At 34.5% G+C, this 14952-nt stretch overlaps 4 protein-coding genes across 7 annotated transcripts; 2 read left to right on the top strand and 2 right to left on the bottom strand.

Annotated features, from left to right (window-relative positions):
* Positions 1-4176: 4176 nt before the first annotated feature.
* On the bottom strand, positions 4177-13425 carry LOC122395525 (peptidylglycine alpha-hydroxylating monooxygenase). Of its 2 annotated transcripts, none has more exons than XM_043393168.1 (5): positions 13319-13425; positions 7765-7874; positions 7039-7303; positions 6667-6885; positions 4177-6578 (listed from the first exon to the last, which is right to left on the bottom strand). In XM_043393168.1, exons 3-5 carry the CDS (start codon positions 7162-7164, stop codon positions 5907-5909), a joined length of 1017 nt encoding a protein of 338 aa, XP_043249103.1. In that variant the 5' UTR covers positions 7165-7303; positions 7765-7874; positions 13319-13425; the 3' UTR covers positions 4177-5906. The 2 variants fall into 2 exon arrangements, with proteins under 2 accessions (XP_043249103.1, XP_043249112.1); XM_043393177.1 differs by lacking the exon at positions 13319-13425 and adding an exon at positions 8108-8188.
* Positions 9000-12681, bottom strand: LOC122395556 (ADP-ribosylation factor-like protein 6). 2 transcript variants are annotated; one of them, XM_043393224.1, is made up of 4 exons: positions 12557-12681; positions 12242-12491; positions 9525-9704; positions 9000-9443 (listed from the first exon to the last, which is right to left on the bottom strand). In XM_043393224.1, the coding sequence occupies exons 2-4, from the start codon at positions 12417-12419 to the stop codon at positions 9232-9234; spliced, it is 570 nt and encodes a 189-aa protein (XP_043249159.1). In that variant the 5' UTR covers positions 12420-12491; positions 12557-12681; the 3' UTR covers positions 9000-9231. The 2 variants fall into 2 exon arrangements, with proteins under 2 accessions (XP_043249159.1, XP_043249169.1); XM_043393234.1 differs by having other exon boundaries at positions 12335-12666.
* LOC122395550 lies at positions 9946-11009 on the top strand. Its single transcript, XM_043393212.1, has 2 exons — positions 9946-10337; positions 10422-11009. Exons 1-2 carry the CDS (start codon positions 10172-10174, stop codon positions 10925-10927), a joined length of 672 nt encoding a protein of 223 aa, XP_043249147.1. The 5' UTR covers positions 9946-10171; the 3' UTR covers positions 10928-11009.
* LOC122395519 (protein LTV1 homolog) lies at positions 12678-14778 on the top strand. 2 transcript variants are annotated; one of them, XM_043393154.1, is made up of 7 exons: positions 12678-12860; positions 12979-13531; positions 13625-13797; positions 13872-13997; positions 14056-14244; positions 14315-14563; positions 14625-14778. In XM_043393154.1, exons 1-7 carry the CDS (start codon positions 12858-12860, stop codon positions 14736-14738), a joined length of 1407 nt encoding a protein of 468 aa, XP_043249089.1. In that variant the 5' UTR covers positions 12678-12857; the 3' UTR covers positions 14739-14778. The 2 variants fall into 2 exon arrangements, with proteins under 2 accessions (XP_043249089.1, XP_043249079.1); XM_043393144.1 differs by having other exon boundaries at positions 13601-13797.
* Positions 14779-14952: the final 174 nt, after the last annotated feature.

The raw sequence follows: 14952 nt of genomic DNA, 5'->3' as shown, positions 1-14952 counted from the left end.
GATCGATCGAGGCGTGATGGTGCAATCGAAGGATTCGCGGTGTGGGAAGCTGGTTGGCGAAAGCTCCGGTTCGCTCGGAGCACAGTGGAGAACTGAGCGAAGTGCCGGCCGGTCGAGCAGCCAGGCGGGCTTTTCCAACCGGCTTAACCAATCGCGACTTCTCTCTTGTCCCACGTGTCTCTTTCTCCTTTCCATCACCCTCCCGGCTACGATTTGCCGCTCTCCGCCAAGCGAGGACCGCCGTGGATCCGCTGCATCCACCCCGTAGGTGCATCCCTTGGCGCATCGCGCAAAAACCTACGAAACGCGGACAAAACGAACCAAATTACCACTTTTCTAAGCAACCAATATTGTTTATACCAGTTGCTATATCAAGATTTGTTAAATGTAGTAGTTTTGTCGAATGTTAATTTATGTGCAAAAGGGTTGAAGAAGAAGTGGGATTTTTCTAAGTAACGAATATTGTTTATAGGAGTTGCTATATCATTAGACTACGGATATTCTAGGAAATAGATAAAAGAGTGAACCATGAGTTATGAAAATAAAAGTTAAGAAAATGATCGGATCGCGATGAATTTCTTCGTCGATGTCGAGGATCGCGTTGGAACGCGAGGATCGGATGGTATCGATATTTCGCGAGAACGTAGCGCGAGCCGAGTTTAGATCCGAAAACATATCTTGTCCATTAACGGCAAACGAGGCTACATTGCGTCGCCTCGGATGCGCGTATTTGTCAATGTGGCACATCTTCGAAGAATCCTCGCGAGAATAAACACGCGGTTAAACGCTCGGCTCTCGATAACGTTTGCATTTTATTCCATCTCCGTCTCACGAACGACGGGGCAAAACATGCACATTTCCGGGGGCCGCGGTGCCGCGCGATCCCTCGATCTCTTCTCGCCGCCGATCGATATTTCTTCCCGGGCGTATCCCAAATTTATTCCCGCGCGTTTTATTTTCTTCCTCCTCGCCGAAAATCCGAACGAGAACCACGGAAAACGTAACGGAAACCCATCAATTTTCCGGGAAAGTTCGCGAGACGTATCCGCGAGTCTTTGGGGGATAGCGATGGGATCGACCGTGTCGCGAACTGCATCGAGATCTAACCAGCCGCTACAATGTGCAACCTACGGGGGGACGATCGCCATCTTGGATATTCAAAACGTTCTGAAACTTTGAGGACGTGGATACAGTACGCTTTCTTATTTATATACATACGTGTCAGACATATAAAACATTTACGATCACCTGCATCAACATACAGGGTGTTCGGCCCCCCCCTGGGAAAGATTTCAATATTTAGGAATTTTTTTCTCGAGAATGGTTAGGATTTCGAGGATATGTGTACTGACCAAAAATGATTGTACTTGACTACTGCAACCAAAAATAGTTTTTTTGGAACGATTTGAAATTTTTTAATTTCCCAGATTGATCGTCGATCGATGGGGCTTTTGAGTTGCGTAAGATCGAGGGAATAATGGTTGCGGTAAAAGCGGGGCTCGATGAGCAAGAAAGAGAAAAAAGGAGGAGAGGAAGCTCCGGGGGCCGCGACTACTACGGTGCCCCGCGCGGCAAGCTGACATCGGACAAAACGTGATCGAGGCCTTACTTTCGAAGTTGCCTGCAGAGCGTTTCAGTCAATCGGGCTGCATGTGCTCCAGTCGCTTTCCTAACGACGAGACATGCTTTTACCGACGATGATACTTCTCTGTGCGCGTGACGTGCCGTTTTCATTGACGCATTATCGAACGTCGAACACGTACGCCACGCTAACGCGACGTATGCCGAGGATGGCCGCACAATAGACCGCGATTGCGAACTTCCGGGGAAGGATTAAATATTACTGAAATCAGGAATATCCATTCCCCGTTAACGAGAGAAACGGGGGATCCTTTGTAACCGTACCCTTCCTCGATTTTAATGAAACTCTCTTGCAAATCTCCCGCGTATTGAGATTGATTTTTATCTCGTTATAAGTTACTCGAGAGTCGGGCATCACACTTTGGAAAAGAAGTTCGCTTTGAATAGACGAAATTTGTTCCGATCTAAATCCCCCGTCGGTGTTTACGATTCGTACAATTAAATGTAAATGTTATTTTATACGGTACTCCGATATTAACAGTTTGAATTTGGAAGGTGGGAGGGATAGAGAGAGGACTTGTAACGAATGACGGAAAACGACTTATAACGAGACAATGCATGAAACGAAGATTTTACGCTGCAGTTAATACCGATTTTCCTCGTTATTTATGATGTATTATTATTATAGTCGTTTAATTTCGGCCAGTACCGTTATTCTATGATCAACGAGCTAGCGTTTCGCAAAAACTCTCGAATAATCTTGCCGCGTATCGCCAACGTTAACTTATTTTTTCTACTTTCTTCTCCGTACTTGTCCAACCAAGAAATTGACGAACTTTCCCGCGTAACGGCGCGCCAAGAAATTGGGTCTATTACGTCCGTACGGTTTTCGTACGAAAAAATACTTCAAAAGATCATAGTTTCGTCGGATTTGGGCAAACTTTTGTTCGAACAAGGAATAAAAATAAAATTTCTATTCTTTCTCTACGTGTTATTTGTTTGTATAACAGAACCTGGTTCGTTCCACGGAGTCGATAGATTAAAGACACTGTGCACGAACCATAAGCAATATACTGTACTTCAAATACGTGGAAGTAAAAAACTTTACTGGTCAAAGAAGAAAAATTAGACGGAAGATCGAGCGACAAGGTATCGAGGAGAAAAGGAACGGTCATCTGGGTTGCGTTTGCGCCTCTACAAAAGGAATAATTTGGTTTCCATAGCGAGATAATAGCGGAGTCCCGTGAACATTGACACCGAATCGTTCTCAAAGAGAAGACGCGTACAGGGACGACGTAATGAGAGAAACCGGTTTCCAATTTTGCAGGTGGTAACTCGAGAATCGGCGCCAATTAACCTATAGGAAATCTAAAATATTCTCTTAACGAGCATTCTCAAAGATACGCGCGACTTGCAGCGGAGGGGAGCAGAAAAAAATACCGGAAGTACCAAAGACGATTTCCCTCTTAATCGCGCCTCGATTGTTCGTTCGTGATCGTTCGCGAAGAGGGATCAAGATCAAAGACTCGCGCAGCGGCCAGGAGAAAATAGGCAATCGAATCTGAATTGAACAGGTTAATGCATTGGGATCGCAAGGTTTCTGCTATGATAAATGGTAGTCTGAAATCGTTCGTTTCACGCTGTTGATTGCCAGACCAAACCCCTCGCATTGTCCTCAAAAACTCTGTTTTAAAATTCAAGAGTCCTATCTGGATTTATCTGATCTTGAAAATTTGTTTAACTTACTAGTGAAAAGCGTTGAAAATTGTAAAACGAGAAACAATTCCTTGAATACATTAAAAAAAAATGAAACGATTGAAAGAAAACAATGAAGAAAATATCGAGGCCCTTTCGTGGTCCCTTTAAGCTTATTACCGTGAAATTTTTGCGCGTGTCGATGATCATCGCGCGAAATAAACGACAAGTTCGACCACGAAACGTAGAAAGAAACGTAAGCTGGTTCTTTCGAAGAAGCATCGATAGGTTTTAATGTGCTCGACCGCACCTTCGTTACATAGATTCTTCTACATACTGGCTGCACTTTCTCCGTTCATTTGTTTTCCAAAAACGTACGTACGGCGCTGGTCGACACACTTTTGACGAGGACTCATTTTACGAGGCGATAAACCTTGCAAAACATTTTTACGTACTTACCGAATCGCTGGTATACGACTAAACGTGACATTTTTCCTGTTCCTTTCCCGCCCGGAATCGTCGTATTACATTGCTGTGTAATTCCGTGGGAATAATTATTGTTCGTTCGTGTCGGGCTCTGGTAACGATTTGACGACAATTAATTAATTCGTTCGCGAATTCCCCTGGGGACAATCGATCCTGATCGAGCAGATCTGTCCAAAGACTCGCTTTGCCTGAACCTCCTTTCACCGGTTTTGATCAATGTAATCATATATTCAACAAATACGATCTCGTAACGGTGATCGAAGGTCAGTTAATTCGCAACAATCTCGATCTTTATGGGATTTATTCCAAATCAGAAAACGATAGGATTGGAAAAATATACACATTCTTCAATATATGCATCGTTTATTGATATATCCTTATAATACTATTAAGTTTATAGAAACAAATCTGCGCATCTTCTGTATATTTTCGAAAATAATTTATATTAACCCTTTGACTCCGGCGTGCTTGGAACTAAAAGCAATCACAGTGTACGAAACTAGACGCAAAGAAAAAGGATTTTTTATTGGGCTTTTCTCCATAAACACGATCGAAGTAATTTAGTAGAAAAGTAAATGCAATAAATGGGATATAAAGTATAGGCGTATACGTGTGCCCTTCGTAATCAAAGGGTTAATCATATTTAGATGTATAGTTCGATCGTAGGACACCGTGGAAATGTTTTACTTTCAGTCAATTAGTTCTAAACAAATTCTATTATGTACAGTTCCAGTTCACCACCCAGTTTAAAAATATATTATTGGTTAAAATGATTCGCGTCAGTACGTATACGAGTTGAGATTTTAAACGAGCCACTCGAACGATTCGTGGTACTTTTGATGATAAATAAAATAAGGACAATTAAATTAGAAATTACAATTAAAAGTGAATAAATTCAAATCGTTTGCGAGAGAAATAAATTCATAACATTTTCAAACAAGGAAAACGCTTGCCCGAGCAATGTTCAGTGAACAGATAAGTGCTTATCTTAACTCAAATTACGAAATCCATAAAAGAAAAATGAATCACGATAATAGTATAAAATTCCCCTTGGTAGAAGAGAAAGTTAATGCTAGAAATTATATTGGCGATAAGAAATGGTTTTTTAGACGTGTGAAAGTCAGAGCAGGTGTTGATACCATAGCATCGTATCAAACAATAGCACGATCGTACGCAGATATGTGAATTAAATACAAAAATTAGACGAACAAATGCCTAGCGTAAATGTATATCCGTGTATACATTGATTTTTATTTTATTCAAGATATATGGTGACGTAGATCAATAACCTACGGTTCAAGATCAATAAAGATCAATCACGATAGGAAATATAGTACTTGACCTTCACACGTCCTTCACGTCAAAATCAAACAAGATTTGTTCGAAGCATTTTTATCCATCACTAGAAGCGAATGAATTATTCAAGTGGCCTTTTCTAAGTGTCTCAACCTGTACACAAAATCCTTTCATTGTAACATTACGTCATTGTTGATAAACACTATTCTTAAGTCTGCATTGCATCGCAACAACGTCGCTGGATGTACGGAAGTATATCAAATTTACAAAATAAGTACTATGGAAACGTGTATGGACTTAAGTACTTAATTTACAACTATTTGCCCCACTTTCTAAAATTCTGAATTAAACGAAACAATACTAAAGTATGTGTAAAATACATTTTAACGGCTACAGCAATTAATGAAAGTAACATTGACCGAAGGTGTTAAAAAAATCGTCAATTGTGCGTAAGAAAAGTAGTAAAAATATTAAACCTTGCGTTTCGTAGGCCAACATCTTTACATTACCCTTTCTGTTTTCGATATTAGACAATATTATGTACAATATAATACTCGCTTATTAATATGGATAAAATTTTTAAAAATTTATAACTAATTAAGTATTCGAAACATAAATAATTTAAATGCAGTTAAGTACACACAGATGAAAGGAACGGATTATAACTGATAAAGTAAAATTACTTTAAAGAGTATCATAATTGTCTAATAAACTTAAAATGCTAACATCACTAAGAAACAAGTACCATTTTACTACACTAACTAGATAAAATGCATTAGTCTGTTCCATTGTCATAAATCTTGCAGATGTACCAATTTTTATACCAGATAATTGAGACTACTATTTCACTATAAACTGGATGCCTCTATATCCGGAATGTTAAAAAGTCCAGCATCCTTCCAATAATATTTAGGAGGTCCGAAAGTAAAACAATATTTCATAGATAATGGTTCATCGTTTTCAACATAATACATTAAATAAAAATTGCACATTTCGTCTGCCTTAGTCACACCTATATAGGTCCAACTATCGCGTGTACTTTGCATAGTACAACGAGCCGCTATTTGATCGTTTTGTCTAACCGAAACCTTATTATGTATAGGATAAAACATTTGAGGTGTTAGAGGGTCTCTTTTGCCTAATTCTATCCACGTGAAATCTGGTTTTATCAAATATCCAGAGACAACTTTTCCAAGTGAATGTGTATGGGTTCGATATGCAATAGGATAGATAGTTTTATTTTCTCTTATCGTGCAAGCTGTTTCCATATATGTTGTACTCCTAGGAGGTATGGCACCTGAGGTTCCCAGAAGAAGAATACCAGCTAGCTTATTTAAAGGTCTTAATGTGTAATGAAGAAATACACCAGAATCATCAGTTCTGCCATCTTTAAACTGATCGATATGTGCATAATGGACCTGTAAAACTAAGTACTTGATCGAAGAATCCCCACCAACCTTAAAGCCTACACCAGTTGGTAAAATCAATGTTGGTGCATCTCTTGCCCAAGCATACAATATCTAGAAGAATCATTGATCAAATAATTAATGACAACTGATATTTTCAGTATATTATATTATACTCTCTATTGTCTACTGTTTCTTATACCTGGGCATCTTCTGCACAAGGAACCATTGCTTTGTCATTTTTGTTTGTATGATGTTCCATATTGCTGCAATCCCAAACATCCTTTGAACTGCCTGGCTTTCCACAACCATATAAAAGTATATGATGAGCAGTTGCCATTGTTGCATTTGGTTCAAAACCTACTATATAGTAATTTTGAGAGGGGTCCACTTTGACAGGTGTACATAAGTACATTTCTTCCTTAAATTAAATATGTTTACAATGTTATAAATTTACACAGTGTAAACATACAATAATAGTAATAATACAGCATTTACCAAAACACTGTTTGAAGAGTGTCGTGTACACTTCAAACATATGTAAATCATTTTATAAATTTTATATTGTACTTACCCTGTTTGGTCTAACATTTGGCATAAGTAACGAATATTTTTTTACACTGTAACACTCTGTAAACTCGCATAGGATCGCGAGTAAAATGTAAGAAACGATTGTACATTTTCCCCTCATTTTTTTCATTAAATCTCCACAGAGTTTTACAAGCACTTCGCGGAATTTCACATTAGTCTGACAAATGTTTCGGATCGATATTATTTACTCCCACGTATGTACACTACGGCCGTAGTAGCTCCATCTAGTGTATTAGGAGCCTTACAACCTGAAGCGCACCATGAAGAGGAAGATGCACGAAAAAATAATATGAATTGACTCATTGATTGTACATTCTACACGAAATAAAGTTGTAATTTTGTTAAATACATTGATTAAAAAAGAAACGAATAATACTTCTATCAATATTCGATTTCAATCGTCCTCGAATTTATTTATTTTTCTAGTAAAAAAGCGGTACTCTTTCGAAGGAACTAAAATTTTATGTGAGAGATAAAATTTTTATGCAATCGTGTTACGTCGTAATGCATTTAAAATGTATCTATATAGTCTAACTAATGATTTAATTATTAACAATACTTAGGATGTGCATCGTGCTTGTAAATATCATTTTATTGAAATATTAATTTTTCGCTAACTAAGTTTTCGTTAGATCGAAAAGTAACGGAATATAATGTTATGAGAATTTATGGTTGAAGACCACAGGAATAAAAAAATCATGCAACTCACCGACCGTAGAACGTGATCAAGTACTTCGTGGCGTCATAATAAATCGATGACGATGCTATTGTCAAGTGGAAGATGCTGTAGAAATCATTAACAAGGTCACGTTGGAAATTCTGTTGGAAGTTTGTAAAAGAATAGAAGATATTGCGATTAATTTTTAAGACATAGAAATATTGTCTTGACATAAATGTTTATAAGAACGCATTTGCAGAAAATCAATGAAATAAATAATACCAGAAAATATGCAATTGTGATCAATTTTCATATAAATGTATATATCACATAAATGTGTATATCACTTATTGTTATAATAAATTAAATTGTATTGAGACTTTGTACAACGTACCTTCGAATTGATGATCAAACAACATGGCGTCGATTTGGCGCCAATAGCACATTTCTTGTACCCGAATTGTATTTAGAGACCGTAACAGAAACAAAATACGAACTTAAAGCAAATTCATTAAACCAAACACACTAGTATTATAATTAAGCCCCGATTGAACTCGAAATATATTGTAAAAAATTAATTACATTCAGACAGGTATGACAATTGACATCGAGTAGAGATTGGAGAAAACGCGCGAAATCGATTTAACTTTTCTCACGATGACGATTGAATTTATAACCAAAAGTTCACTAACAGCAGATAAAAGCATCGATAGAGAATGAACAAGAGTAATAATAGCAATTAGATGCCAACAGCTAATGAGTACATACCAAATTAGTCGTGAAATCTTCAATGCATCTTATCACGAAAACTTCTACAGAACGAATGACGACCCCTCGTTGTAAGCAATTACGCGGGAAAGTAGGTGGGAGAATAAGGGAAGATCCAACCTCACATTTAAATATTCTAATGGAAACTATTAATCGAGCTATAATCGTCTTTCCAGATATCTCGAGAATTAGATTTTGAATAAGTACAATGTGTGTAAATAATTTTCAATCTAAACTAACAAATTGCAGAGAATAAGATTCTTGGATTGCTAACCTTACCAACTTCGGTGGTTGAGTTGAATCTAGTTCCCATACTCACCGTCCTTAAACCATAGACGATGCATTTTATGGAGGTACTTTATTCGAAGAACCATGATCTTGGGAACTATAACCAATTGAATTATCGAAATCTTGTCTACTCGATTAATTGATACATGAGTGTTTTAGGCAAAATAATATTTGTAATCAACATTTACATGATACGTTACGTAATACTTATTACCGAGTATAGACGACTATTACATTTATTGGATGGATTTATTTGTGATTACATTAATAAATTATTCAAACTTTGCGTATAAAATTCGTAATTGATATCGATATTTTACAATTAGAAAGTTAAATATCGACAAATACATAATGTAGATAGAAAATATTTAAATGCTGGATTTGTAAGAGGGAATGTTATTGATTGCTTCTAGTTAGTTAAATTTCGTGATTAATAATTTGTACAATAAATTGGAGTTATCTTTATCTCTTATTAATATATATATCACGAATTTGATCCGTGAGCCATTCTATCCCAGGTTGTAATCCTTCTCCAGTTATTGCATTTGTTGCTCGTATATTCCAAGGTTTGTTCTGTATTCGTTCAAGACCAAGACCAGCAACAAGTTTAACAGTAGTCAAAGAATCGGGTAAATCCATTTTATTTGCCAGAAAAAGTATCGGTATTTTGCGGCCTACAACGTTTAGTACAAAAATATTCATTTTTACGAATATTTTCGTGCCACACGACGAAACACAACAGGAATGTATTGTACCTGCTACGTCCGGATGTTGAAGAAGCATATCTAACTCTTCTTTAACAACAACCAGCCGTAACTTATCACTGCTATCGATTATGAAGATAATACCATGACAGTCCTTATAGTAATGCTCCCATAAAGCTCTGTGACGATCATGGCCTGACATATCGAACGCCGTAAAATTGACATTTTTAACTGAAAAAAAAAACATTGTATCTCTATGCGATTAAACGTTTATATCCAGATGATCCCTTTCGTGCACGAAATCACATATAAATATACATTATCACAACAATGTAATAAGTATAAACTATAGAGTAGAACGACGAGATAAATTATAATCCGACCAACTTTGTAACATAGCGTGGATAATAGAATTATCCATCATTTAATTTCTATTATTTGCAACAATGTTTTAATTCTGTAAGTATTTTGACCGTTGTGTGAGCAAAATGTGTCGTAAAATGGACCAATAGGATTCTAATCAAATGAAGATCATGCAGGCAGATTATTTACATTCACTCTACCTTTAAGTTGGACGGATAATACATAGAGTAAACAACTGTTGATATATATATATAAATACATTTAATGTGTAACATATTAATATTCACTTCGATAAAACACCATATGTTCTTCAATATTTTTCTGTAAAGATCCGAATGAGAATCACTGAACACGAAAAAGGTAGTTTACATCTTGGTGCGGTTTCGTTTGAAAATAGTGTTAATCTATTTTCGAGGGAAAAGCCATTAAGTTTAAACATGAAAAAGCACAAAAGCATAGAAAATGTTGTTGATAATTTACAAAATTCAGGCAGAAATGAAGGTGAGGCAAATGTTGGATGTAAAAATCTAACCCTATACGTTTTCTTACGAAAATAACTTAATTCTATGCATTATTCAATTTCAGAATCTGTAGACGAGATGAAGAAGAAATTAAAAAAAGAAATAGATGAGTTGAAATCTATAATTTTGCAAACTGAGTGCAGTTTTGATATATTTCTATTTAAGGATATTGAAGTTTCCTATGAACAAAATAATTCTGATGTTTCCACTGATACAGATATATCTGAAGTTCCAGATATTAACATAGAATTAGAGTTAGAGTTGTTTAGATATGCTGGTGTATACTGTGTTGAGTTTTCAGAAAAGGAATGTGTATTTAATTTGTCAGCATCGAATAAATATGAAAAAAAAAGTACCTATGTTGTACAAATTTTAAATGCCAATGGTGAAAGACGTTTAGGAAAGTGGATAATGCCTGAATCAATTGATCTACATACTTTAATATCTAAATTTCCTATTAATGAGACAAAATATATACCTCAATTTATAAGAATATGTAAACACTATGTTAACTGTTATTTTCTACGACATGAACAGTGTCATGCATTGATGGTATGTATTTCTTATTAATTTTTGTTTTATTTAAAACAATGAAATCGAATATTAAATGTATTTTAAATTTTCAGAACGCTCTGTCTCGTGTAGAAAATTGTAATTTACATAAAAGTGCAGGATACAATCAAATATATTTAGAACTGATGAATGTATACAATAAAGAAACTAATTCATATATGAATATACTTGTATATCTTAACTATAATAACAATGTCAGACCAGATAAAATTACAGTGGAATCACAAACAAATGATAAATTAGATAAAAGAACAGTAAAACAACTAAAAATTTCATTAGAATGTTTGAAGATGAATGATTTGTGTACAGCATTTAAGGAAATATTAAAAGAAGGACCTTTTGTATGGGAAAACAATGATAATGAGGATAGTTCATTAGAAGTTAGTGTATGTTGAAAATCTTAATTCGTTCAAATTAAAGATCATTTTATGTTATATTGAAATGTTACTTTTATGTTTAGAATTTAAACAGCTCGGACGAAAAGGGATTGTTGGAATCGTTTTTAAACCGTTCTGAGATGTTTTCAATACGACAATCACAACAAGTAAAGAGAAAGAGAAAGAGAAAGAGAAAACAAAAGACAGAAAGCCAAAGAAATGTAATGCGATCTATTGCTTCTCAAAGTAAACAGGATGAAGTTACCGATACAAATAATAGATCGTATACGGATAAAATAAAGCAACAAAAATCAGAAAGTGTAAAATCAAAATTTCAATTATACACTGAATCAGATACATGTACTAGCCTTGGTACACCTACTAAAGAAATATCACCTAAGAAGAAAATGATAAACAAAAACTTAAATAATCTGGTAACTAGTACTCCAATACATAAAATTCATTCCAAATCCATTTCCATTAATAATATTAGTGATATCACAAACAATGAAAATAATTCTGGAAATATAAAAAATAAAACAAATGTTGATTCTGCTAAGGTGAATGAACTCATAAATAACGATCAACCTCAAACTTCTGCATTTGAAAAAATGTTACAAAGCATGCAGAAAATAAATGCTAAGTCTCTGATACAATCAAAATCGAATGTTAAAAAAAAGAAAAAATTAAAGAAAACTTAACAAATATACAATGTAATATACCTTTTGTTTTGCGAGTGATTTATATATGTATACATGTCTCTTTTGTAAAAATAAATTTGTTTTTAATATGGTGTGTCTATTTCATTTCATTGTACAATAACAATTAGTGCTTGAACCAACAGTGTAACAATGCAAGTGCAAGTAATAATATTTTTTTAAGCACGTCAATTGAGCATCTAACAACGTCGTTCACTCGACAGTATTTAACTTACATGAAAATTTTTCAAGATTATACCCGACAGTGGGTACTATGTCTATGCAACGGTCATCCTCGCGTTTGAAATTATTTATGACCGTCGACTTACCACTATTATTAAGGCCCACTACTAAAACGTTTACTTCTTTTTTCCTAAGACCTAAAAGATTTGCTAACCGGTCAAATAGCCCCATGTTTTATGTTTTCTCGAGGCAGTATTGCGTGTTTATCGAACATCAATAGTCAACGATATTAACATTAACTGTCTGAAAGAAGGAGAAGGACAAACGTCAATTCGAGGACGAAATCATCCCTTCTTTCTAATGTTTACCTTTAATTGTAGCTACCATTAACAAAAATTGCGTGTCTATTAAATTTGAATTTGTTGTATAACATTTATACAATGTATTTAATTTTAATATCGATACCGTATAAGTCCAGTTTCTGTATACAAATTTTACTTATCACTCAAGTTGAGAACTACTGATAGAACATATGCTTTTGTATTTTGCATGAGGTACATTTCATAACATTGGAGAATGTAAAATTGAATTTATGAACACATTAAAATTACCTATTTTTGTGTTAATTTGCTTTTCAATTCTGCATGTTTAAGGAAGAACACTCTAAAAATGGTAAGTTTCAAGTATGGCAAATACGTATACATTGAGATATAACCTCAAGCCTATCGGGCATTATTACGAACACAGTCTTTAAGATTAATGTATTAAGATAATATCGGAAAATTTTCAGCCAAAAGGAAAAGTAAAGAAATTCATCGACAAGAAGAACTCAGTAACATTTCATTTAGTACATCGTTCACAAAGAGATCCATTGATTGCTGATGAAACAGCACCTCAGCGCGTACTTGTACCCGCTGGAAATCCACAAGCTCCCAAATTAGAGAAAAAAAATATAGATAAATCTAAACGCAAAGAGGAGGAACAAAAATATGGCATATATTTTGATGATGATTATGACTACTTGCAACATCTTAAGGATGTAAATTCTTTAACAACTGAATGGGAACGCATAGATTCTGCAAATGCATCAAAAACAAATAATGAAAAAGATACTCCAAAAATTAATTTACCATCTTCTGTTTTTGCTTCAAATGTTGAAGAAAAGATTGGGCTTCTTAACAAGGCAGCTCCTGTTTCTGGACTGCAATTACATTTGGACCCAGATGTGGTCGCAGCATTGGATGATGATTTTGACTATGATGATCCAGAGAATGAACTAGAAGATAATTTTATAGAGTTAGCTGATAATAGTGATGATGAATCTGTAGAAAATGAAGTATATGGTATGTAAAAATACATTCTTTATATAATAATTAATTTATATTTTATGGAAAGTGATTTGTATTAATTAGATGAAGCATCTGATGTTTCATCAGAGGGACATATGGAATTATCTGGTGAAGAACAAGATGAAGTACATAGTTTAAATGGTCCTCAGTACACTTTCAACGATGAAGAAACAAAATCACGCTTTACAGAATATTCCATGAGTAGTAGTGTTATGAAAAGAAATGAACAGTTGACTCTTCTTGATGACAAATTTGAGACAGTAAATATTTATCACTATGAGACTAATTTGTTTCTTTAACAGACATATTGTATTATACATTATTATGTTGGTAGATGTATGCAACATATGATGAAAATGAAATTGGTGCATTAGATTGTGATGAAATTGAAGGATACATAGCACCAGATTCAGATTTAGTCCTTCAGTGTGCAGCAGAATTTGAAAAACAAAGCAAAGATGTAAGTATTAAAAATTTGTTTTCAAAGTAGAAATATTAATTATCATTTGTTTCCACAGACTGAAAGTGTTGCAGAACTTATGAAAGATAGATTAAAGATCATAGGGAAAGAATATTCTAGTTCTGAAGATGATAATTTAGATGAACTTGTTGTTGATGCAAGACAGAAGGATAAATGGGATTGTGAAAGTATTGTTAGTACATACAGCAATATTTATAATCATCCGAAATTAATTTCTGAGCCTAAGGTATATTACTTAAAAATAATTGATCTCCTATGTCTTTAGTATATAATCATGGTTACAAAATTCTTCATAGCATCTAGACAAGATCAAAGTTAATCCGAGAACCGGTATTCCGAAAAATATTTTGGATGGATCTTCCGGAAAACTAACATCTAAAAGTTTAGCTCAGTTTGATCAACAAAATGAAAATAGTAATCAAAGGGGGCCTCGATCGATCGCAGAAACAATGAAATCAACTTTAAGCACATTAAGTATAAGACCCAAAGGAGAAACCTCTGAAGAAAGAAAGGACAGGAAAAATGCACTTAAGAAATATAGAAAAGTAAGATTTTTGAATATCTACGGTATAAATTATTAATTGAATTTTTAATTGTTAATTCCAGGAAAGGAGAGTAGAACGAAAAGCAAATACCGAAGCATTTAAGGAGGAAAAGAAACGCCAAGAAAAGATTCTGTTAAACAATAGACAAAATGTACAAGGAAATCGAATACTTTAATATATAAGTTACTTTATACTTCTCTTTTGTACATTAAATAATTCACAATACTTGTCACTGTATGTACATTGAATGTATTATTTACGTGCATATTAAACGTATTTAATATAACTTTTTAAATGATTGTACTTCCTTATCAATATCAATCTCTACTAACAATTTGTTACTTCTACATTCACATATTAACTAGTGTTACAGAATGAGCTAATTGTCG

Source organism: Colletes gigas, unplaced genomic scaffold (assembly GCF_013123115.1).
Source record: "Colletes gigas isolate AHSC1104 unplaced genomic scaffold, ASM1312311v1 Colletes_gigas_Sc00001, whole genome shotgun sequence".
Classification (NCBI taxonomy): domain Eukaryota; kingdom Metazoa; phylum Arthropoda; class Insecta; order Hymenoptera; family Colletidae; genus Colletes; species Colletes gigas.
The sequence above is the reverse complement of the archived record's forward strand: the minus strand, read 5'-3'. Positions and strand labels throughout refer to the sequence as shown.